Source organism: Empidonax traillii, unplaced genomic scaffold, assembly GCF_003031625.1.
Source record: "Empidonax traillii isolate 1590-97213 ecotype Southwest subspecies unplaced genomic scaffold, ASM303162v1 scaffold1238:size216485, whole genome shotgun sequence".
In the NCBI taxonomy this organism is placed as follows: Eukaryota; Metazoa; Chordata; class Aves; order Passeriformes; family Tyrannidae; genus Empidonax; species Empidonax traillii.
This window is the reverse complement of record NW_020956431.1, coordinates 38,307-64,345: the sequence shown is the minus strand read 5'-3', so window position 1 is coordinate 64,345 and position 26,039 is coordinate 38,307. Positions and strand designations below refer to the sequence as shown.

Below are 26,039 nucleotides of genomic sequence, written 5' to 3'. Positions count from 1 at the left end.
GTGGTAAGAGAGCAGCCTCCAGCCAAGCTCCTCCCTAAATCCCTGGAGCACAGCTTCCAAAGAACTGGGTGGGCTCCCAGTCACAATCCCTGGCTCTGGCACTCCCAAAGTCAACAGGGGAAAAGGGAAAGCAAACAAAAAATATTTATTTTTGCTGAAGAGCAAAATGGGAAAGCCACCAAAAACAGTGACAAGGCAGCAATGTCCTGGCTGAGCTCAGCTGTCTGTCTCATAGACCAGAGATTAATGATGTGTAAGACTGGGGGGATGGCAGAGGAAATGGAAATAACTTGTTCAGTTGTATTTATCAGAGTCTGGGAGCTGGTTGACATTATCCATTATTCATCCTCCTTTGACTAAGGGTGTCCCAGTGTCCCCCCTTGTCTCAGGGTGTCATCAGAGAGCTCCCTGCTCACTGGAGAATGACCTCACGGTGCAGTGAGCCAACTGTGGGGGTTATTGGCATCCATGCTCATTCGTGTGCCTCCAGGACTGGTGTGGCAGCCAAGAAGACACTCAGGTTGGCCCCTTATCCATGTGGGAGGGAGAGAAGGTTGATTGTGGCCTCCAGTGAGGTTTCTTTCATGTGGTGCAGGTTGCTGAATGATAAACAGCAGGAAACATGAATCCTGACACTAATTGCTGTGTTCCAGAGCTTCAGCCAAGGAGGAGAACCTGTCCCAGGCTGATCTCATGCCTGCTGTGCTCCAGGAGGCTTAAGGGCTCTTCTCATCTTCACATTTAGACAGGTAGGAGTGTTCTCGCCAGTGGGCAAAGAATTTAAGGAATCTGCTACAGGAAGCTGAGGGAACAGATGATGCCAATTTGTTATGAAGTGGTTGGGCTGTTCGTGGACCTGTTACTCATGAATTTAATACGTGAGGGAATAGGTGTGGAACCTGAAACCATTGCTGTCACAGATGTGAGTGTGGATGCAACAGGAAAGGAGGGAAATGAAGCAAATAGCTGTCAAATCTCCATGTCCTCCCTAAACAGCATCTTCTGCCACTGTTGTTCGAGCACTGGCCTCAACAGACCACTGGGCTGATATTTTAGGATGTTCCCTAATAAGGGCCTTCAGTCTTTGGACTCTTGTACCAGAGGAACCTGCACAGTGAGATCCCCGTTTTCCCCCAGGGATGTTGGGAAAAACCTTGGTTTTGAGTGGAGAAACCTTTCCCAGGAAAAGTTTTGCCACTGAAGCTGCCATTTCCTCACATCAACCTCTGATTTTGCCCAAGTGGTGTGTTTGGAGGTGAATCCTGAGCTGAACTTGTACTAGGACTGGACTTGTAATAGATTAAAATATTTTGGGGATTTTTTCTTTTTGGCCTCTGAGTGGCAGAGAGTTGCCTACCCACAAACTGGGAAAAGCCACCACAGGTGGAATATTCCCAGATGTTGAGTTAGTGACTCCCCAGGCCACCAAAGGCCATCAGAGCTCCTCAGAGAGGTCTGGGTGTGTCCAGTGAAGCGTGATCTGAAGCTGTCAATCTCCTGCTCCTTTCTAAGCTGGACCTAAATGACTGAGCCTTGATTGGTTTGCAGCAGATCTGACATCAGACAGCCCTCGATGTGCAGTGAAGGTAAAATAGCCTGAGTTGTGTCTTGTCTGCAAAGGGAAAGGTGTCCTGTGCAGGAGCAGAGGGACCTTGGGAAGCTGTGGAGCTGGGGGATGCAGTTCCCTCTGCAGGGATAGCAGAGGGGGAACTGAGCAGGGAGTGTCTGGAGGGGCCACAGACCCCCCCTAGGAATTATTGGGCTCAGCCTGGCAGAAGATGGGCCTAAAGCCATGAGTGATGAAATCAAGACACTTGCTTTAGCATTTGAAGCTTTTCATGCTGCCAATGTCCATCCTTAAAGGAGAAATGGCCCAGCTCTGACCCTGGGCTTGAACCTGCCTGGGGTCCCCTTTGCTTTACTCTGGGGGAGGGATGGTCTGAGCTGGGTGACAGAAAACAGGGGCAAATGCAGTGCAGGTGGCAGCAGTTTTTGCTGGCTGGGTGGTGGCACTGCTGTCCCACAGCCGTGCTCAGCCTGGGTGTTTTCCTCTGGGATTTTCCAGAAAACAAAGGGCAGGTACAGTTTTCCTCCTCTCTTGGGACATCCACCCAATGATGCTGTAAGACTTCTCTGGGAAGAAATGGCATGAAAATTCCCTATTGCAAGTTTGACAGCACTCTTCTTTACCCAGCAGTTTTCCTAAAAATAGTGGGGCTTTGCTCAGCTACATCTTGGAATCCTGCCACGAGAGTAAATAAAAGAAAACCTCTAGAGAACTGTGGTATCATTGCTGCAATTACAGCCCCAAAGCATGACCCTGGGGTGCCCCACTGAGGCAAGAAGATCTTCCCAGAGTAAGCTGTGCTTGACAAAAAAAAATTGGTTTGTGGTTACACACGTGGCTCTGAATGGGGGCAGAAATGTCTGCTTGAAATTGGGGCTGTAATTTAGGAGCTGAGGTAAGAAATAACAGATTCACCACAGCAGGCTCAACAGAACCTGCCTGATGAATGACTTTGAAGTCTAGTTTATGACTGTAGAGGGTCAGTAATCACAGAACTATTAAGGATGGAAAAGACTTCCAAGATCACTGAGTCCAACCTGTGCCTGATCCTCACCTTGTCCCCCAGCCCAGAGCACTGAGTGCCACATCCAGTCCTTCCTTGGACACCTCCAGAGATGGGGACTCCACCACCTCCCTGCGCAGCCCCTGCCAAGCTGACAACACTTTCCATGAGGAAATTCCTCCTGATGTCCAATCTAAACCTCCCCTGCCACAGCTTGAGGTCGTTTCCTCTTCTTTCTCTTGTTCCCTGGGTGCAGAGCCCGACCCTCCCTGGCTCCCCCCTCCTGTCAGGGAGTTGCAGAGCCAGAAGGTCCCCCCTGAGCCTCCTTTTCTCCAGGCTGAGCCCCCCCAGATCCCTCAGCTGCTCCTGCTTCTCCAGCCCCTTCCCAGCTCCGTTCCCTTCCCTGGACTCACTCCAGCCCCTCAATGTCTCTCTTCCATGGGGGTCCCAGAAGTGGGCACAGCACTGGAGGTGCCTCCCCAGTGCCCAGTAAAAGGGACAATCCCTTTCATGGTCCTGCTGGCCACACTGTTCTTGACACAGGCCAGGATGTCACTGGCCTTCTTGGCCACTGGTGTGACACACAGGGGATCAGTGCTGTGCTTTTGGTTTCTGTGGGAATTGGCTGCAGCCGATGGGTGAAGGGAAGGTCCTTTCCAACGCTCCTTCCCTGCCCTTCTCTATTAAAGAAGCATGAAGGGAAGAACTCTGAAGGTAAGCCAGTGGGGTGCCATCATGTGTAAGGCAGTGGTAGCAGAGCCCTGGGGACTGTCTGGTTTCAGTGCACCTACAGATTTGTCCTCAGATACTGGAATTTTCCACATGTCATAATACCTTTCCCACCTTCTGGCCAACCCATGATGTAGCAGAGAGAAACAGTCCCACTGCTGTGACAAGAAGCTGTTTCATATCTCCTTGTCTTTGGAGCAGAGATTCCCCTGATTTCCATACAGATGTCCCACTTCCTTTCCTTCGAGAAGTGAGGTCATCTTGCTGGAGGGCTGGGCCCTGGGCAGCTCTTGCTGCTCTCACCACCCCTCTGGAAGGATGTCATTTTTCATCCCGTGCTTTCAGGGTGGGAGAAGGGAAGTGCAGTGAGCAAACATCTATTGTGTGTGATTTCCCAGCCCTGGCAGCTCTGGGTGGTCCCCTCCACTTCGGTCTCTTCCTGCAGGAATGTGCCTCTTGTCTGCAGGGATGACCTCAAAGCTCAGGGAGATGTTGGTGTGTCTTTCGTCATCGACTGGCTGGACCATCCTCAGTGAATGATGAACCTCTTCCCCTCCTGGAGTTTAGGACAGTGCCCTCCTATTTAATTAAGGAGTTTGGTCTCATCAAATAAGGCAGGAGGAGGAGGGACTGGGAAAGGGAGATGGCCCCTGACAGAGTTGACCCATCACTGTTGGAGTCTAGAAAAAGCCAGACTCACACCCAAATTCCAGGCTGCAGGTTGGACCTCCCTCTGTACCTTTAGGGGACATCCAAGAATGTATTTAATTACTGTAGAAAACAATTAATTTTTCCTTTTTTTTTTTACAGAAATAGCAATTTATGAGGTCAGTCAAATGGATCCTATTGAGAGAATTAGCAATTTAGTTAATCCCCATAAAGTCCTACTTTCTGAAATATAAATTCTGTTCTGCTCCAGTGTTCTGAAATTCTGAAGAAATCTCAAAATGTGTCCAGGTTTTACAAAATAATCTTCTTATTGTTGAGCAGCAATTAGTTAAATTGGAGTTTTTAATTGGAAAACAGGGTATTTATCTTTGGGATACACCGATTTCTGGGTTTCTTTTTGGAGGGGCAGAGTTCGGCACCCTTAAAAATGAAGGTGAGATTGAGTTATGTCTTGAGGAGAAAAATGTAATCTGTGGAATTGAAAATTACAGTCCCAGTACTCAATCATTTACCACTGGAGCAAAATTCTCTGAAGCCCTTAAAGACTCATGAAAACATCTGCACCTTATCCTCAGATGAAGAGGGTTTAATTTCACAGTTCTTGAAATGTCAGGATTAATAATTTTCTGTGTGCATTCAGAATAAAATTAATAGATATTATTAATATATAATGCCATGAAATTAATGTATTTATATATAATATATAAGTATAGTAATCTATAATATGAATTTAATCTATTAATGAATATATAATAAAGCTATAATAAACATATTAATATATTAATACATCAATAAATTTTATACTTTTAATAAAAGTATATAAATGAAACATCTAAAATAATATATTATAAAAATATATAAAATTATATAAATTATATCCCCCCCCCCCCCACACGTTTGAGCAAATACAATATATTTTGCCATGGGTAAATGTCTGCCCTTCCTGGCTGTAAATATTGAGCACTTGGTGGGGGTTTATTACAATAAAGAAACACTCAGGGATAAATATGAATAAAAATAATTTTATTTTTTTTGCTTTAAGACACAAAGTCCATTTTTAAAGAGCTGTCTATAAACTTCATTTCTGAAAGAAACAGCATCAATTGTAACAGTTCTAAACTTTATACCACGAATTTTACAATTTCTGGTCCATAAAACGAGGACATCTCTGTGTACAGTACCAATAAACAAGCAGCAAACGTTTTCAGTGCCTTTTTTTTGACGTTTTAATATAAAACTCTACGATCAATGGAAGAACACCACTAGATCTGTGCAAGGAGGAGAGTAGCTGGAAAGCTCTTTTAGGTCATAATTCAGCAAAAAAACCCGAGCCCTGGTGACTTCTCTTGCTCAATAAAGCAGGTTCTGATCTCTCAGGTGACGCCTTTTGTGCTGTCCCAAAGGATTTGGCAATAATACTTGGAAGGCAACACGAATTTGGAAGGCTCACTGCAAAGTTCACACTTTTGGGAGGAGAATCATGCCCAGGGTTGGCAGCAGATCCTAAAAAGAAATGGAGCAGGGGAGCTCTGGTTTCCTTGGAGAACCCGCCTGGTAGATGCCAAGTGGGTTAGGACAGGACATCCCTTACTCAGCCACCTGTCCTGGAGCAGAGGTTTTTATGGCACTGGACCTTCCTGATCCCTCCCGCCCCATCTCAGCTCATCTTTGGGGACAAAGTCTCTGTGCCCTGCCAGAGTGAACTCAAAGCTCTTCCCCAAAGCTGGAAGCTGGACTGGGCAAAAGGGGTCTTGGTGCAAGAACAAGGCTGAGAGGGAGCAGGTCCAGCTGGGGTTGGGCATCGCGGCCGGGAGTGTTAAACTCTCATGTCCTGCCCCAGAGGAGGAATTTCATGGAGTCACAGCTTTAGAGGATGAAGGGGAAGTTCACCCTTCCCTCAAGATTCAGGAGTGTATTTGTGCATCTAACCCCACCCACCTGGGAGTGGTGGTGCAGTGGAATCATCCCTTTTACCAAGAGCTCCTATCCCCTTCCTTGAATTTCGCTGCAAAAACCACTTTATACATCCCTCTGCAGCCCTGGGAGAGAAGCACCTCCAGAATCCCCCCCTTCCCTAGGACACTCAGAGAGATGTTCACCTCCTCACCCCCCACTGTCTAAAAATTTAGTGAGAGTAGACCCCTTCTATTTCAGGTTTTAATTTGATTTAATTTAAGATTAAAGGAAGCCAAAGTGCAGCACAAGACTCACTGGGTGTCCCGGTGTGCTTAGACCACAAAGGAGGTGCCATCTCAAGTTGTTTCCCTAAATGTGCAAAGCACGGAGTAAAATGGCAATAAAACTGAATTCTGCTTAGCTCAAGCTAAAGTATGAAATAATAATAATAAAATTATAATTTGCTTTTGCTGTTCTTTTAAGCATGAGGTAGGTATTGGAGTTAGAAAAAATAAAACGAGAAATAACACAACATGCTTTTGGTGTCACGGGGGAACTCAGCCTGACTCCCACTGTCTAATTAACTCTTGGCTGATCTACAGAGGCTGTTAATAAAACCACTCTGGGATTTGCTACTGGATGGAAAACCAGGATAAACAAATGTCCCCCATCAGAGTGTTCAAATGAAAACTTTCCTTGAGCCGGAGCACAGAGCTCTTAGCCAGAAACCTTCCTCTGCAGCAATTTAAACCTGAGCAATTTACTCTGAGCTCGAGCCAGGAAAACAAAATCAATTTTGGAAATACAAAATAATGTGCCCAGTGAGAGAATGTTTCTTAATTCTAACTGTGGCAAGAAGGGCATTTGCATGGCAGCAGAGGAATTGCAGGTAACAGCACCCAGGATAAAGGAATACATATCCAGGGGATGCTCCTGTTGTGCTGAAAGGGTAAGGACAGCAAAGCTCGAGCTGGAACAGGACTGAGGGTGCCTTCAAACAAGACTTTGACTCTCATTTGGCCACAATATTCTAGCTGGGTTGTGCCTGTCAGCCGGGAGCTGAGCAAGTGGGAATTCCCAGATCAATTCCCAAGCTGCCAAGATGTTTTTATGCGTGGTGGGAGATGGGACAAACAAAAGCTTTTTGGCCAGAGGGTGGAACTGTGGCTCCTGTCCCTTGTCTCTCTTGGGTCCCCAACTCCATGGGCTGAGAGTGGAGCCCCAATGGTTTCTGCTGTTCCCTGGGAATTGCCTTCCTTCAAAACAGACTAAAAAATAACATCAAAGAAAGAACCAGCTGTTCCCTGAGCTGCAGGGTGGGACTGAGAAAGAAAACCTGCTCAAGCTCTACATTTTTGCCTCATGAAATGCAAGTGTCTGTGTATTCCCAGTCTGAACCCGAGTTCACTCTGGTGAGGGACCTCTAACTCCATAAAATAAGGATTATTCACACAGTAACACACAACAAAATAGGTTTCTTTGTACATCAGCATCACCAGGCTCCATCTTTTGGTTAGTACTTTTGGAAGGGGACCAGGATCAAAAGTTGTCACGTTAGTTAAGCCACATTTTTATTATCATAAAATAGTCAGTTTTTCTGGTTGATACATATCAATGCCGAGGCACAAGACAAGGCACAACCATTATATAAAATCCTTTACAGCAGCAAAATGCTATACTGGTGTGTAACACCCAGATCTGGGCAAAGATCCTCGGGAGTTTCTGATTCTTCTAAAGAACGAATTCCCTTCTCGTTTCTCACCTGAAATGTTGGGCCACCCAGGAGATAAAGAAACCAAAGCACAGCGTGGTCAGTTATGACATGCAGGGGTGAAAAACGAGATCCCCTTCCAAAACTCTGGAATATCCCCGTGGAAAATTTCAGGGGAATTCCCCTTAATCCCTTCCTCGGTCCGTGGGGAAGTAGCCCCTTTGCATGGGGGGGATGTTCATCACATCCACAGCCCTGGGACCTCCCACATCATCCCAGCAGTCTCCTCTTTGTCATTTGGGTTGGGTTTTACACCTCTAGGCCCTGATCCTGCCAACATTCCTGTGCTGGATGGTCCATGCAAGCACTCCTTGATGAGGAGGGTTCCTCCCATCACGATGGAATTAAAACATTCCATCCGCTTTTCGATTTGAGGAACGTGGATTTTACCCCTCCCATCCACCAAATAGGAAAACTGAGCTCTTTTTTTTTCCCTTTGGGTTCTCCCTTTTCCCTTTAGCCACGTGCTCAGGGACTGGATACAACACAGGTTTGATTGGTAGGATTGCAGCTGCATTCCCTAGAGCTCGATTCAAATTTACTTCTGCATCAATGGGGAGAGAAAGTTAATGCTTATTTACCAATATTTAGTTTTTAAGGGGAGAGGAAGTGAGGGGTAAGGGAATTTTTTATCAGTTTGGGCTCTGTTTAGTGTTAGTTTTTTGGGGATCAAAGAGATTGGGGAAGAAAATTCAGAAGATCTAAAATATTTTGAGCAGAGATAGAAAAATGTTTTGAGCAGTTGTTAAAAATAATAACAATCATCTGATATTTCTTCTTTCAATGGTTTTGTTCTGAAAAGTGCTTTCATTTTCTTTTCCTACGAAATGGAAAGATCAAACCCTGAAATCACGTATTTTATCTCCTCTAGCCCGAGCTGCCTATTTCATTCACCCTTTTTCTCCAGCTTCAATTTTTTTCTGGTAATGGTTTTAGTTTCAAAACCACCCAAAACAAATCACATGGTCAGTCGGACCCCAGATTTCAAGGTCACTGGTTCCCATGACCAGATTTCATCAGCTTCTCACTAGCTTGAAAAAGCTGATGCAGAGACATTTCACATCTCCAGAAATGATTTACATTAAACAACATTTTCTGATTCAATAAACACAGATTTCTGAGAACACTTGTGACCTTAATTAGCTTTAAAAAAAAAAAAAGAAAGAATCTGAGAATCCACAGTTTAGGTTCAGTCTGGTGGAGATATTTCACTTTTAGCTTGACCTTTGTGTTACTTAAGTGGTTTGACTTCATGCCATTGGTTTCTGCAGAGGAATATCTGGGTCAGAATCAACCCCTGAATACTTATTATATTTGATGCTGTTCCAGAAACATTATCAGCACTGAGAAGGGGGGGGGAAAGGGGGCAAAATTTCCACTGGGGAAGATGTGGGGATTAATATCCCTGCATCACTTTAAAACAAGTAATGCCAGATATATTATTTTATGCCATATAAATTTTGCTGAAAGTGCTAAAAGCCAGTGTGTGTAACAGGGCTGAACTGGACTAAAATAAAACTATTCTAACTGAACTAAAATAACTATTTCTGTGCCACGGACAACGACTTGAGAGAGTCACACCTGCACTGAAGCTGCAGCAGGAACAAATACGCTTGTGAAGTTCATTGTTAGTGTACAGAGGGCACAAATAACGTGCTTTGTGCTAAAAAAGGCTGATTGTTGCGATGGGCTTGTAGAATGTCTATGGAATATACACAAATATACATGTCTGTGTGTATATACCACAGAATTCCCAGCGCTGCATCCACCACTCCTCTCCCCCAGACCTCACATTCTCCATCACTCAGCGCACCAGGATCAGCTGATGGTGACTGGATACAGTTTTTTATGGAAATCTGCTGTCCAAGCCTACCAGGACTGGGTTGTGCCCTCAGAAAAATGCTACATCATCTCATCTGTAGGAAAAAAAAAAGAACTTCCCGAGTTACTGGAACTGTCTTGGAATAAATAGAATTTCCACTCCAATTTTCTCCAAGGATAAACCAGAATTCATCCAATATAGCACTTCACAGAAGTTTTCCTACCTACTTCCTGAGAATCACCTGTCCTGGACAGGCCACTTTTAAATCTTCCCTTTATGAGATTGACCACATTGTTTTGTGTGCTCTGCAAGAGCTGCACATTTTGTGTTTTCATGAGTTCAGATCGCATTTTGGGCACACAGCCGAGGGGTGAGAAGCTCAGAAGGGTCCAGTGTGGGGTGTTGAGGGAACGCTGCAGGAAATCTGAGACATGGAAAGTCTTAGGGTTTCCCAGAGAATAATTTTGTTGAGGTTTCACCAGGTTTTACCAGGGGGTGGGAGATCTCTGGGCAGTGAGAACAGCACTGCCTTTAGGCTGAAGGGATACACAGGGAATAACTACTCCTCTTTCAGCCTAAAAACGAGGGCTGAACAGCAGGAGGAAACATGGGAAAAAGGACTCAGAGACGGAAGAGAATCTGCCTAATAAAGACTTTAAGGGGATCCTCTGGCCAGGAGTGTTTGTAGCATCACTGCCTTTACTTTCTGCCACCTGAACCTGTGCTGAGATGTCACTTTGAGCGCTGGGGTTGACTCTAAGAGAGAAGTTCCCTGTAGGGAATGGCATTTGGATAAGGAGGTGCCCTTACAGGACAGGGCCAAGCAGGCAAGGGGGTGCCTGTGGGAGAAAGGAAATGAAGGACAAGTCAAAGAAAGGATGGGAAACCAAACTGTGATGAGGTTTGGATGAGGGACACTGTGAAGGGCAGTACTGTGAACTGGGCCCACAACGGCTCAAGGAGAATCTGGAAGCAAGAGAGGAGGAAAGGAGGCCGGTCAGGATGTTCTCCTGGGTGCTGTGATGTGTTTAGTTCTGACTCAGGGTGGATAGAAGAGTGAAGGACTGCGAATCTGGGATCCACAGTAGGGAAGGATGGCCAAAAAGCTTTTTTTTTTTTTTTTTTAGATTATTTACTACATAAAAGACCTGCTAGTTTTCACATCAGAATGAAAGTGCTTACACTAAGCCATGAAGAGGCAGAAATCTGGTGTTGGCTGGACCTTCCCACCTCCTGCTTTGTTCCTCTCCTCCCTCCACCCCCAGTCTTGGCCATTCTCTCTGCTCTGTGTTTCAGCTGCACTGCTGACTTCTCCTTGTCAGCTCAAACAGACCTTTATATGGGAATAAATTGTCTCCTGATGGGCAGAGACTTGCAAAGCAGCCTGGTGGCACTGCTGCCTGCAGGATCACACATGGTTTTTACAGCTGGGCTGTCTCCACCTAAAAACTTCTCTGCCCAGTTCAGCTCCTCAGTTACAACCCCCATCCCCAGTGCTACACTAAGGGTGTGAATTTGGACTCCACCATCACTTTGAGAGGGAATATCAGTTTAGGAAATCAAGCCTTGCTGTCATTTCGGGCCAAGAGGTGGAAAAAATGGAGGAAATCCCATGAGGTGAGGCAGGAAAGAGAAAGAGCTGCAGGGGGTGAAGCCTGGTGATCTCAGAGCTGCTGGATGTGAGACCTCCTGGAAGTTGTGCTGAGCTCATACAATCATCTAAACATTACAATCAAATGTGTTTGGGACATGCCCTGAAATCAGTAGGATTCCTTTGGTTGACTCCAGTGGAAGCTGGACCATCACAGCCTGGGTAAACAGAGACACCTGCTTCAGAAGATGATGTTAATTTGAAGTTCCCTGTTTTCAGCTGTTCTGTTTTAGGGAAGGTAGCCACTGCAAGAACAGCCACTGAAAAGTCCAGATCTCTGAGCACATGAGTCATTGCCAGGGATGGGGTTGCTGCAGGAGCAGAGGGAAAGCTGGGGAGTTTCCCTGAGGGACAGTAAGGACTGTGCAAATAAACAAGTGCAGGGTGGGAAGTGAGACACTCCTGAGCTCCTCACCCGCCCCTGGCACACCAGGAGCGTGTCTTTGCATCCTTTGACCTTGTGGAGGGACAGCTGGTGGTCAACCTTCACCCCTTGAGCTCAGGGGACCACCACTGGCAATAGTTGAAAGGGGAAGCACCAAGATTTCTTTAGCTGCTTCACTTGTTTTTCATTAAACAAAATGGAAAGCAGATCATTGCAGAGGTTCTTCCCTCAAAATCTCAGGGGCTGGTTTAAAGGTGTGCAACATTTTGCTGTGTGTCTCTCTCTGCCTTGATTTTTTCTTAGGACCTGGAGGGGGAGATTCCACTTTCACTCTGTTGGTGTGTGTTCCCTACATCTTTCACAGAACATTTTGGAGGCCGAGTGTTGACTTAGAAAACTGTAAACAAATTTTTTTTTCTGTTTTTCTTTCTTCTTTTTTTTTTTTTTGAAAAAACAAAAATTTCAAATAGCTGCTGCAAAGCACAAGATATAATTTTAATCTGCTTTACAGGGAAGTTGGAAGGGATTAATTAAGCAGTTAATAATTCACCTGAGCTTTATGTTAGTGCAAAGTACTGAGCGAATCTATTCATAAGGAAATTATGAAAAGTCATTACCTTTTAGAACCGAGTAGCTGAAGAAGGGTCATGCAAAACTATACTGGAAGTGCTGGAGAAAGTTCAAACCACTTTTTGTTTCGGGGCTGAGGAAACTGTACATTGGAGGTGGAAATAGTGATGGAGCTTAGCTGCAATATTCCAGATCAACATTCCTACCCACAGGCATCAACTGTTCCTCCTTAGCTTACAAAGTTTTGAAGAACTTTCAGCCCTTACTTTCAAAAGTGCATTTTTTTCCCTCCAATCAGACTTTCATTTTTGTTCTGTTTTTGTTTTTTGTTTGGATGGTTGGTTTTTTTTTTTTTTTTTTTTTTTTTTTTTTTTTTTTTTTTTTTTTTTTTTTTTTTTTTTTTTTTTTTTTTTTTTTTTTTTTTTTTTTTTTTTTTTTTTTTTTTTTTTTTTTTTTTTTTTTTTTTTTTTTTTTTTTTTTTTTTTTTTTTTTTTTTATTTGGTTTTGGTGGTTTTTTTTTCTTTTGTTTTGTTTGTTTTAGGGATTTTGCCTTTGGTTGTTTTTTCTTTTGTTGTTGTTGTTGTTCTCTTTTTGTTGTTTTGGTTTGGTTTGGGGGTTTTTTAGTTGGGTGGGTGTTGTTTTTTTTTTTTCCTTCTTTTTTTAGTGAGGTTTTTTTATGGCTTGTTTCAGTTCAAGCTGCAGCTTCAGCTTTCCCTACCCATTAAAAGAAGCCTCCCTTGAGCTGCAGGGGGGTGATGGTACAGAGGAGGGACAGCAGCAGGAATCGCACCCCAGTGCACACCCAACAAAGCCAAAGTCCAACGAGGTCCCCCCAGGGCCCTGAAGGGAAACCCATCCCCCAGCTGCTGCCAGAAACCTACAGCAAAAAGGCCCCAAAGAAGGTTTTGTGCTCTTTGGTGTAATCCACCAGCTTGATGTCGCTGACGTTGACCATCAGCTTGTCCCCCACCTCCAAGGAGACCACAGCTCCCAGATAAATGGGCTGGAACCAGCCATTCCAGTTCTCACTGAGGGTCTTGGTGCCTGTCAGCAGCTGAGTGGGCTCGGGGTAACTGTCAGTGACCTTGGTGATGATCTCAGTGACAGAATTGGGTTTACTGTGGCTCTCAATGGGCCCTCGGAACGTGACCTGAGCATAGACATAGTAGTCCCCAGACACAGGAATCACCAGAGCGTTGCTGGAATAACTCAGGTTGTTCTTGGTAAAGGCCAAGCCTCGCTTGTCTTCCCACTGCAGGATGGGCAGGTGGTTCCCCACGGCTCTGCTGAGGTCTTGTCTCTTCACTGTGGGAGGAAGAGAGAGGGAGAGGAGGTGGGTTAGGTCACTGCAGCCAGGGGTGTGCTGCTGGATGAAGGGGACAGCTCTGCTCCAGGGGGCACAAACGGTCACCCTCAAACAGGGTGATCAAAAATTAGGACAGAAAAGTTCCTATTGCACAGCTTGACTTGGCTGCAGGCCAACTGTGCAGTGGGATTTGGCTTTCCCAACGTAATTTGATTTTACCAAAAGCTCAGAAGACCCCCCTACTGTGCTGGCAGAATGTCCACAGTGTGTCACCAAGCTCTGACACACTCGAGCTTCTCTTCCTGCCAAGTTGCTCCCTGAAGGGGGCTGAGCTTTCTCATCCTCAGGCTTTTCTTCCTGAGTGCTCTCAATCATTTACTGTAGATTTGCCTTTGTGTTGTTGGATTTTACCAGAAGCTTGGTGTCACCCTCAACATTCCTCCAGAGTTTTTCTCAGTCCTGCTGGTAGCTGATTAGAAGCAGAACTCTAATCCAGACCCCACCATCAGTTGATCCAAGCTGAGGATGCTCCCCAGGCTGCAGAGTCTCAGGGGAAGAATCAGGGAATTGCTGCCCTATTCCCTTCACCTCTCCTCCACCACAGCCAGGAGAACAAGCCTCAGCACTTGCACATTTTTCTGCAGGGAAGCAAGAGTTGTCTCTGCTCTTTCCTGGCTGCCACATAAAATCCTTGGGAAAACACCAACTGTTGTGGTCAAACACAGGCAGGGGAAAGGAAGAGGATAAAAACCCATCAAGATTCTGCCAGGTGTTAAAATGAACCTGGAGAATCAATGATGAATGTTTAGGATGACAGAGGGAACTGATTTCCAGGAACTGAGACCTTTTTAATGAGCTTGAGTTATTGTTTAAAGTTAATTTTGATTCAGTATTTGGGGAAGGGGGGGGGGGGGGGCATGGGCAGGGAGACAAACAGAACGCAGGGAAGGGAAGGCTTTGAAATTCCTTTGGCAATAACCATGAGGTTTATCCTGGATGAGATTCAGAAAATGGAATGTTCTCAGCTCCCAGAGACATCCATTCCCTGCCTTGTCTAGCAATAATTAATCCATAAGGAACCCAAAAGGTGCTGGGAGAGCAATTCCTTGAATATTCTCTGAGTAGCACAACAAAATAATGCCCTTTTTTCCCAGCCTGGCTGTCAGTGCTGCTGAGGTATCAAATCTTTCTGATCTTTCCCCAGGAAGCAAAGAACACAAGGAGAGTGTTTCTGTGTGTGGGAACACACACAGGGATTGTGGGAGCAAGCCAAGCTAAATTATGGAAATATTATAAGGACTGTGATGTTTAGAACCAAAGGAGCTTTGCCTGATACAGAGAGAGAGGGATAAAAGAAAGTAAAAGTGAAAGTACTCATGGTCTGCCTTCCTCCTCCTCCACCTCTGGGTGTCAGGGACTGATCTGAGTCCTGGCAGAAGCTCAAGGAGCTTGGAGTCACTATAAGATTTACAAGAGCTTGGGGTAACACATCAGAGAGCAACTCACAGCAGAGGAGAACTTGTTTGAGACGGGAAGGAGCAGAATATTTCCAGAAAATGTCCTGGGCTCTTTTCCATCTTGGGCATTTTGGTGTGTGTGTGGGGGGAATTGAAGAGAAGCTGCCTGTGAAACACTCCTGTCTGTGCAGATGACGCATTTCAAATGTCAATGACACTCCATTCCCCAGCGTTTCTTATAACTAATAGGAGCTCAAACGAAGTACATGATTTCAAAACTTCGAGAATTAGGCAAGCTTAACAATTGTAACCTCCCTTTTTTTGATAAAGCTCACTCTATTTGAAGCCCTCAATTTTCAAGTTAATTAATTTTCCCTGTTCTTTCAGTACTGGTCAAGAGGAAAAATACATGGTCAAGTAGTACAATACATATTCAAATTGAATATAATGTTGAAATACATGTTCAGGTGCCTTTGAATACAATACAGATCCTTTTCTAGCAGAACTTGCACTTTGCACTTGACATTTATTTATTAATTTCCTAAAATATGGATCTACACTTCCTGCAAACATACCTATTGTGCTGATTCTGGAGGTAAGTAAAATCTGCTTTTAGTAAGGGATTCATTACTACAGTTCCTCCCACTATAAATTTCTAGCATCCCTTATTTCTCCTGTCCCTAAATCCCTTTTGGTCTAGTTCCTGGCTGGAGAATCCCTGTTGCTTGTCAGATTTTGAGCATATTTTTGTGGAACTTGGATGGTTTCTACAATTCTGAGCCCTCCCTAATGTGAGAGTCTAATCCTGAACTCTGCTCTGAGGCTCAGCAAGAGACTTGAGTCCGAACCTCCTGTTGTAGTAAAGCCCTTGTACAACGTGCACAGCAAAATCCTGTGGCTGCAGGGTTTCTACTGCTCAAATTCATGCCCTGAGTATTAAACAGAGCCCTTAAAAGGTGATTTGGAACAAAAGGTGATGCTCTCCCCAGATTTCATGGTGTGCTTGGGTAGCACTGCACATGGTCAGTGTGAGCCAGGAACCTGATGGAATTCCTCCAGCACGGGTCACCCAGCTGAGCCACAGGCTGGTGACAAGAAGGAAGAGTTGCTGGTCTTCACCTTGACCCAAAGTGCAACCAGATAAGTGGAGAGGGGATGATGGCAGGGATGGAGCAGTCAGAACCCTGGGTACATCAATGGGGATGGAGAAGAGTCTGAGCTGGGTATTCCCATGGCTTCTGCCATTCCTCACTAGGTATAATAACCACCCAGGGAGAGGAGACCTTGGTGCCAGTTTGGATAAGCCCAGAATGCTCAGTGTGTGTTAAAAAGGCCAAGAGCAGGTGGAGAATTCATTATAAAGAACAGAGACCAAAATGTCGAGTTGTTGATGGCAATTCAGTGGCACATTCCCATGGAAATGCTCTGGCTACTTCTCATTTCTCTCACTCCCCTGCTCTTACCTTCAGAAATCCCTCCCTAAAACTAGAAAATTACAGAGAGAAGGGAGATCTGCAGAAGATTTCCTACAGGTGAAGGCTTGTACTCTCCCACTTCCACTTGGGGAATGGTGCCTGAGCTGCAGGAATGCAACAAAGATCAGGGGAATAATTATTCCTTTTGGTCTTTCTACGACAAGTCGTGATTTCTGAGAAAAGAAAACCAGGGTGGAACCCAATAAATTATTGTGCACCGAGTTTGCTATAACAGGAAATGTTTTCTGACTGCAACGTGCTGTTAAGCCTGGAAACTCATTGTCACGGGGTACAGCACCAGAAATGTGTCTTGGCCAAGAAAAGGTCAAAGATAAGTCCGTGGATTCGGGATTCCCTGATGCCTGCGCAGCACAGCAGGCTGGGTGTGGGTTTTCTGCCCAGAAAGGAGACATAAAACCCCCTTAATTGTCTCTTTTCATGCTCCTTGCCGTGGCCAACTGTGCCCATGTCACAACAGCAGGCCGAGAGGATGGGCACAGCCCCAGGGAGGCTGCTTGGGAACGGTGCTGAAGGAATTTTGGTCCATATGGGGCCCGAGGAAACTTGAAGAACTCTGTTGGGTGATTCCCTGTGGCAACTGGGCTTTTGTGCAACCCAGGGGAGTTCCCTGAGCAGAGCAGTGTGTGGCTGCTCCTCTGAGTCACTGCACCAGGAGCCTCTGGACCTCTTTTGCCACAGAGTCCCCCCTTGGAAACTCGAGCATAAAGGGTCCTTTTGCTCCTGCAAACGTGCACTTGAGCAAAGATGGGATTTTGGACAAGGCCAGGTCAGGTTTGGAGCTCTGCAAACCCCCTGTGGCAAAGGGATGGGGACCATCAGGAGGGAGCTTGAGGGTTAGGGAGTGAAAACTATGCTGGGAAAGGAATCAGCCCTGAACTACTGATGGATTGAACCCTGGAGGTGGGTTTGTGTGAAGGATCACACCCTGTCCTGCTTCAGGTTGGAAAGGGCACCCTGGGGCAACACTCAGGGTTTTGGGGGAGGCTCTGCACTGAGCTGGACTTCAGGGAGGTATAAATTGCCTCAGGCCAGCTGGAAAATCCTTCAACACTTTCCTCTCCTCTCTGGCAATACCTGAATTTTGCAGGTGGGTCGAGCTGGTGAGGATGGAGCTGGGGGATGTCTTCCCCTGCCTTTTTTGGGGGATTCATCAGACTTCTGGGATATCAGGCACTTGTTTAAGCTCAATTACAAGAGCTGCTCATTCAGTGGAAGAAACAGCTTGGAAAAGTGGTGACATTTCTGTCCTTTACCTCCCTTGTGGGCCCTTTCCTACAGACACAGCCTGCACTCAATCTGTCATGGTCAGCAAGGCAAAGCTGATGGTTATTTCCCCCCTGTTTCCTGCAACACCTGATCCTATCAGATCCATGCAGAACAAGGTTATTACACCACAACATCCATAAGACTCCCAGGAAAGGCTTCAGTTTGGAACAAATTTACCTGTCAGATGAGCTCGGGGCTTCTCTGCACTGGAAAGTGTGTCTGTAACTGAGGGGGAAGAAAAATAAAAGGTGTAAGGCGCTTTGCTGCTGTTCAAGTCATAGAATCAGAGTCTCCAGCTCCTGGCTCTGCACAGGATACCCCAACAATCCCACCCTGTCCCTCAGAGCATTGTCCAAACCCTCCTGGAGCTCTGGCAGCCTTGGGGCTGTGCCCACTGCCCTGGGGAGCCTGTTCAGTGCCAACCACCCTCTGGGGGAAGAACCTTCTCCTACGTCAACAAGGTGTGAGTGGTGATGGTGACACCAAGGAAATGCGTGCAGGCCCTTTCCATTTCCATAGGCAGTCAGAAGTTATCGACTGTGATCTCTACTGACACCACTGAGGTGATAAAATCACTTTGTAAACGATTTTGTCAGAGCTGCTGGAGGGGGAACAGAGGTGTGGTGTGGAGATTTTAGCATGCAAGGGTTCCCAAACCCCTGCTTTTGTATGTTCAGGGGGTTGCACTGATCCTGCAGAGCTGCAGGGGAGCTCTGTGCCTGCATTAGTCAGAGCACAGCCCCGGGGTTAGAAATGCTCACCCACTATGCCCCAGTTACCTCCCTGCACCTCGTCATCCAGGCTTGCCTCTGGCTGCCCTGGTTGTTTGGAGGGAGGGATTAGGATTAGGGTGGGGAGAGCAGGAGGCAGCAGCACGTGCTGGGATTGTGTCCAAAGGTGCTGGGATGGGGGGGAAGGTCTGGCAAACTTACCAGCAGCTACGGCCCGTTGCTTCAGAAAGAGGGAGCCCCTCTCCTCTGGGACCTGCAGGAGAGATTTACCAGCAGTTAGCTCAGGGCTCCAGGAGGAACCTCCACAGAGGGGCTTGTCTGAGTTATCCCAGAAAATAGAATGTGCTACAGCGAGTCAGAGAGTTCACCTAGAGCTATCATGAAAAGTGAGGAGCTCTGACAAGGCTTTGCTTCTCTGCAAGAGATTTCTGCTGTGGGTTTGAAACTGCACCTCTAAAAGGGTGCCAGAGACAGGACCCGGGCTCTTGTGGCGGGGATTTTGTTGAAACTCCAGTCTGGATGAGCCCTTGGCAAAACTGGGAGAGGCCCAGCAGAGTGGGCAGTGGGAATTAGACACTGCTAATCCTCCTCTGGGGTGGGGACTCTGCTGCTCAGAGCCTCCTGCCCCTCAATCCACGCAGAGCAAGCAGAGCAAGGTGGCCAACGCTCCCCTGTGCCTCAAGACTTGGCAGGTCTGAGCCTTTACCAGCCCAAAGGTTCACCCATAACAAAGACACTGATTGAGGTGTATCAGCTACACCTGCTTTTCACACACAGAATCAGCCAGGTTGGAAAAGACCTCTCAGATCATCGAGTCCAACCTGTGACCAACAGCACCTTGTCTTCTAGACCGTGGCAGTAAGCGCCAGTTTCTGCATCTGTCTGATTTCAGACTGTAGATGTGTTGTTTGGGTCTGCCTTGGATGTTGGGTGACCTGCTGGGCAGAGGGAGGAGCTGAGCAGGCCTGAAGGGAGCAGCTGGCAGAGGGTGAGCTCAGCAGCTCGCTGGGCACTGTGCCAGGGGAAGGCAGGGTGAGCTCATCCTTCCTCAGCTCTCACCTCCCAGAGCCGAGAACTCACACCCCCTTCTCCTGCAGGGCATGGCCCTGGTGCCTCTGAGGTGGAGGTGGAGCAGCTCACAGGGGCTGTGCTGCCTGCCTGGCACATTCCTGCCAGGGCTGCTCCTCCCGAGTCACACCCGGGCACGGGAGGACTCTGCAGGATGCTGACTCTGGATCCATCTCCCCGGGCTGTGAGGAGCATCCCCGGTGCCACAGCAGGGAGCAGCCAGTGTGGGATGTGCAGCCAGCTCAGGGTTGACTCCCAGGGATGTGGGGAGCCCCCATCGCGCTTGTCAGAGCACGCTGGGTTGCTGTGGTTTGGTTTATGGACAGTTCCCAAAAATACACTGAATAAACTGCCACTGGCCGGCTTGCAGCAAAGGATTGGATGCATTTTTAATAAACAGGCTGGAACAGAAATAGTATGGAGATGTTGGAGCTGTCTGCTGGTGGCTGTCTCTCACACAGCTTGAAATACTGCAGGAGAAGTGGAAAATAGGTAATTTATGTTAGAGGAGAAGTAGAAGATAGATTATTTATATTAGCTGGGGGAAGGAGAATGTTTGTGGAAGAAGAATCAGGCTGCCTGGGTTTGGGGACTCCTGGCCACTCTGGTAATTTGATGTTTTACCAGCAGTAAACATCCATGTTTACTGCAGAAAACTGTAATTTCTACAATGGTTGCTCCAGTGTATTTGGGAAAAAATGCAGAAGAAAAACAGCAGGGAAAGTCCTGGGTTTTTTTCCCTCCCTTGCCCACCTATAAATCACCCCAGCAGCCTCCTGCTCTGCTGGCAGTGCCCTCTGGCAGAGGTGGTGGTGTGAAAGCTCAGGGTAGGGCTGAGGGAGAATTGTGGTGTGGTCAGGGAGATGTCAGGGCCTTTCATTGTGTCTGAGGACTTTCTCCAAGGTCCTGCTTGCTGTGGTGCCTCAACATGTCTGTGCTGTTGATGTGACACAGTCACAGCCAGGTGACTTTGTCCTTCCCCTGCTGGGAAGCTCAAGATCAGGACTGAGGGTTTCCCTCACGCTCTGCCCTCGCTTTCAGCCACACGGATCACAAATAACGGTGTAAATATTCCTGTGATATCTATTCCTACACAGTTGCCAGGTGACATCTTTTCTAGCAGTGATAAGTAGTGCAAAGAGCTGCAAATGAACCACAAACCTACATTTAAGGCTGGAACTTCTGGGGAACTGTTTGTGTACTTAAAGCCTGATTTCTGCTGACGTGCTTCAGATAAACTTGGATGTTGCAATACAGAGGTGGTGGGGGGGAAATGGGAAGGAGGGCAAGAAGAATTCTGCTCCTTTGTAAAAGGTAACAAAATGGTTTTGTTTAAACCTAAAGTTCACTGTTTCCTAAGAAATCCAGATGGAAACTCCAGGTGCAGGAGCTCCTTCACAGATGCAGTGGGATGCAGAGAGAGCAGGGTGCTGCAAGGTGTGAAGTTATCCTGCTGTTGGCAAAGCCATGGCTGTTCTTTTTATTCCTAACTGTGCTATTTGATAAGGATAAAAATAGAAATCTCTCGGAGAAAATGCTTTAGCACCAGGCAATGCTACACAATGAGCAGGTGTCAGTAATGCTTGTCCCAAACAGGCACAGCTGTTGTACATCGATGGTGAACAGAGCTAAGCAGCAGGAGACAACAGATAATTTACACAATTGGTGCTTTTCTCCCTTCTCCTTTCTTGCTGAAAAGTTCACAGCCTTGCTTCAATTTTCCCTTTGGTTACTGGGGAGAGACCAACCAGCTCTGAGTGATGCTGAAAATCCCACCTTGCAGCTGACTCACAGACACCCTGGACAGGCAGCTGTTACCCTCAAGGCATGGATGCAAAACACTTCCAGATGGTTTTGGTGCCAAGACTGTCCAAAAGCCCCAGTGCATTTATACCCAGATGTTGCTAAACCCAAAAAGAAAGGCTGAACACCCCCTTTTCGTGTGCTTTGGCTCTTGAACCTCTGGACAGGGCCAGGGGTATCCATCAGAGAGCAGTGTGGGAAAAGCAGCTGGTACTGCAGGCAGAAGGATTAATAAACAAAACATGCCCAGCACCTCCATCCACTCCATTTTTAGCACAGGACACTGTTTTACAGGTCATATGTGGTACAGAGAGCCAAGTTTTGCTCGCTCCAGAGATGCTGCATGGCCTGGGCTGGGCATCTTTGATAGGGACCTGCCCAGTGCCAGTAAAAACTGGCATCAATAAGACCATTTTGGTTGGACAGTAGTGCCCAGGGGAAGCCTGGACCCAGGGGCACGTGCTCTTGGCCTTCTGTGCCCACAAGGGCCATGTGCATCCAGCAGCAGGGGCCACTCAGGAGTTTTGCTGCTGCTCTTGGAAGGGGAATCCCAACACCTGGGCCCATCCAGGGGCAATGCTCCCTGCTCCTCCCCAGGCATTGCTCCCTCCCTACACATCAGGAAGCCATTTCAGGGTCTCTTTCCCATATGGGCAGATCTTTTCTGAGCTTTGCTGCCAGATTTCTGACTTCCTTTGGTCCCAAAGGAATCCAGGTGGAGCTGCTGGGACTTTTCAAGCCCCTCCTGCACTGCAACAGCTCCACTGCCAAGCTTTCATGGCACAGACATGGCACACAGGTTCACAGGCAGCCCTTTGGACAGGCTTTGGAATGTCTCTTTGTGGTCCTGACATGCCAAGGATACCAGGAAAATAAACCCAAGTTTTTTTCCAGGCCATAGGATTGGATGCTCTGCTTTCCTGGGTCAGCTGAGCAAATTGCTGAGGCAGCCAGAGATTGTCTTGGCTGCTGAGCTGCTCCTTTGAGAGATTTGTGAACTCAGACTGAAACTTGGCTTCCCTTTGGGGAAGGATGAACAGCACTCCTGGACCTTCCTCTGGAAGGGCACTATTACAGCCTTTATATAGATTTCCTGCTAATAACACAAGCTACGTGTTATTATTTAAATAACTCTATTTCCTCACCTCACTCTGTCTTGGAGCATAAAAGAAAGTGATTTCTCTTTCCAAAAGGAGCAGTACAGTGAGCCTGGAAGGTGTCCAGGGAATCTGTCATCAAACTTGAATTATTCATCCAAGACTCACTGTACCACAACAGAGACAGAAAACTGGTGGCTCACACATGTTGTAATGACATAACTTGCCCTGCTTTTTCCTGAAAGGGACATTTCCAGAGGAAAGGTGAGTTTGCATCCCTTCAGAGGCAGGAGGTGACACCACGTGCACCCACACGGAGGCAGAGATGACCAATCTGCCTCACCCCACAGGCAGAGTGCCAGGAGAAACACACCCCTGTTGCACAAACCTCCCCTCCTCCTCCTCCTTGCTCCAGGAAGGACTCACTCAGGAATTTACTATGTTTTTCTTCTCACATGCTGAGTCCCTCCCTCCTCCCAGGACTGTCCCCAGAGCACCAGAAGGTGACAGTCCAAGCATGTATGGGCTGAGTCCTAGAGCAATGAGAGGGCTCCTCCCATGGGGTCTCTGCTGTGAGGGTCAGCAAACCAGTGCTCATCTGGGGCAAACTGGGATCTGTCCACTGGTCCCAGCATGCCCAGGGCACCCAAACCCCAAAACCAGTGCCACAGAGAGCTCTGACACACACATCTGGTCCCAGTAGTCTTAACTGGGGCTATCAATGGAGCACATGGGGAAGGAACCACTTAGCAATCCAGTTCTAACACTTCAAATGCAGAAGGAGATGCAAAAAGACATTTTCCCAAGAAACATTCCCATGGACTGGTACGGCAGAGCTGCAGGACTGAGCTCCTGGGTTCAGTGCGTGACATATCTCTTTGGGGACTTTACAGAAGGCCACACAGGTAGGCAAATCCACCCATCTGCCTCTTCCTGCTGGACAACACTGGTGGTAGAGCCAGAAAACAGGAGAATGAATGAAAAACTCAGAACAGGCAGGAGCCAGCCGGGGTGCAGCTCCTCCCACTGCACAGCGGGCGCCCAGCCAGCCCCATGACTTTCCTCTTCCTCCCTGGGACTCACAGAGGTTGCAAGTCATCTGATCACCTCCTTACATCACTGTGGGAATACTACGTGCTGCTAACTGGGTGCACATGCGTGGGTCTAACAGCAGGGCAGCCCGGGGCTGGAGCGGCGCTCGGGGCTGACGTTGTGCCCTTCCCCTTAAGAGGCCAAGCCCACTCATAAAAATACCTCTCTGCTAGCTCTGCCAACAGGGTCAAGAGCCAGGAACACGTCAGACTGATCAAACAAACTCACGCTTTGTTATTCTTTCCCTCTGTTTCGAGGCTGAACTGCTGTGCTCTGTACAACCTCAAACAAAGCCCGGTGCAGCTGAGAGTCTGCACCTCGTGTGCACCCGCTGGCCTCGACAGCAGGGGCAGGGTCGGGGCAGAAACACATTTCACACGTGCAAGGAACTGGCAGATTTGACAGAAGGGCTGCACAAAGTTAGAACCAGGTAACACAGGGGATGCGGCGCTTGGGAACGAGCTCGGGGTCAACCGGGGGCTGGCACATCCCTGCACGGCTCTCACACATCCCCAGGCTAAACAAGGTTAGGAACCTTCCTTCAAGGCCTCTTCCTAACCCTGCTCTTTTATCCTAAATAAGCTGCCAACAAGCACACTAATTAGCTGGGGGATTGCAGAGCCGAAGCTAAAATTCTGCAGACATAAATGCACCCTGCTGGCTTGGGGCAGTCCTGCTGAACTCACAGTCTCCCGTGGGAATGGGCACTTGCAGATTGGCACCAGCAGGGATGGAGCAGCAGGAAAGAGTGTTAGAAGCAGCACAGCATGAGCTTGGGAGCAAAGGGAGTGTAGCTGTCGAGGGAGAAGAGCTGAGAAGATCCCTGGATCCAGAGGGAGTTTTAAGGGAGAGTGAAAAATAGGGAGCGAAATTTAGGGCCAGACTTCTTGTCTTGGATCAGATCTCTGCAGAAGTTTGCATTAATAATACACAAGAACTGTCAGCCCAGTGGTGGGTGACTGACCCACTGACATCACAGCCCGGTCAGGGAAATCAGACACCGGGAGGGGAAGTCTCAGATTTAACCCCAAAGAAGGGAGGAAAATGAGCTGTAGTGTGAAAATCTGGCTGAAATCAGCGGAGAGACACTGATTTACATCAACTAGTGTTTTTTTAAGCACTGCCTGCAGCATGCCAATGAAAGTTTTAAACTCATGCACTGTACTGTGACCTCGGTGAAATTAAGACGAGAACAGGAACCGTTAGTTAAAAAGTCCGAATCACAGAATCACAGAATTCTGAGCAATAATACGATTTACCCTAGGCATTTTTCTCAGCGTAAGGAAGGAGGAACGTGACAGTTCCCTTTTAAACACGAGAAACTCGTACAGAGAATTAAAAGAACCGAACAAACGCAGCCCTGGAGGCGCGGGACGAGGTGCGAGTGCCTTACCTGGCTGCCGCAGGAGCTGGGGGCTCGCAGGTTTCCAACCAGCAGGTAGGCGATGGGCAGCATGAGGACCATCACCGAGAGCAGGCACAGCAGCACCGCGCACCGCATCCTCCTCAAATCCTTCCTGAGGTGCATCCCAGAGCCTTGGCTGATCCCAGGAGCCGCTGCCTCCGGCGTTATCTCGACCACGCGCTCCATGGCAGCGCCTGCCGGGTGAGATGCTCTTGATCAGCTGGGAGCTGGGGGACGGCAAAACCTCCTCTGGCGTCTGCCCTGCATGGAGACCCCCATTAAATAAGAGCTGCTCCGAGTGTGGGAAGGCTCCGACACACACACACACACTCACACACACCCCCCCTCCCTCCCGAGGAATGCGCCGCCTACAATAGAAACCCAAGCGCGGGGATCGGGAGCTCCGCGGTTCCCCGCGCTCCCTGCCCTCTCCCTGCCTCCCGACGGCTCCTTTTTTTTTTTTTTTTTTTTTTTTTTTTTTTTTTTTTCTCCTCCCCTCTCTCTCTCCGCGTCCTGAAGGAAGCCAGGAAAGTCCCAGTGGGTGGAACCAGGATAAACCCTGCTGCTGGGCTGGAGAGACTTGAAAGTTTTCCGCATGGCAGAGGGAACGTGAAACCAACGGGAGTGAAAGTGAGAAGCAAGGGGGGGAGCGAGAGCGGCAGAGGTGACGGAGCCCCGCAGTTTTTTCTTTCCCTGAGAGAGGGGAAGAGGGTTTTAGGGATGGTGAGGAGTATAAGTGACCCCCAAGAAGGGCTCTGGTTCTCTAAAGTGTTGCTTCATCCGTACATTTTAGCAGAATCCACATCAGGCTGCAGGTTGCTCAATGTGCATCTTTTGCAGCAAAGAGTGAGAGGTCAGGCCTGGAGTGGGATGTTTGTCTGCTCTGGGGTTCTTCTCCAAAATCATTTTAAATTATGCTTTCAGGGAAGTCTGTTATTGTTTCTTGAAGAAGCTGTGACTTCTTTGCACTTGGAAGAAAAATAAATCATGCTCCTTTATTGACAGCTGCTGTCCCTGATGAGAAGGGCTGCTCCTATGGGCAACCTCTGCAGCTGCTCAACAACAGGTCTGGGAAGAACAAGCTGGAAATAGCTCCTGTATCCCAGGGAAGGCTAATTCCTTGCTTGCTCCCTGCCACTCCACAGCAGCCCCCTCCTCCAGGGCGATTTAGGAAGTGCTTGGCAGGACCCATCTGTGGACATGTTGCCATTTAGACTTACCCAGACTGTTGAAATTGGAATAGTTTCCCCAGGAA

At 47.6% G+C, this 26,039-nt stretch overlaps 1 protein-coding gene across 1 annotated transcript; it reads right to left on the bottom strand.

Moving 5' to 3' along the window:
* Window positions 1–12,750: 12,750 nt before the first annotated feature.
* On the bottom strand, window positions 12,751–25,206 carry TNFSF15 (TNF superfamily member 15). Its single transcript, XM_027906020.1, has 4 exons — window positions 24,773–25,206; window positions 18,525–18,572; window positions 17,766–17,814; window positions 12,751–13,368 (listed from the first exon to the last, which is right to left on the bottom strand). The coding sequence occupies exons 1-4, from the start codon at window positions 24,968–24,970 to the stop codon at window positions 12,941–12,943; spliced, it is 723 nt and encodes a 240-aa protein (XP_027761821.1). The 5' UTR covers window positions 24,971–25,206; the 3' UTR covers window positions 12,751–12,940.
* Window positions 25,207–26,039: the final 833 nt, after the last annotated feature.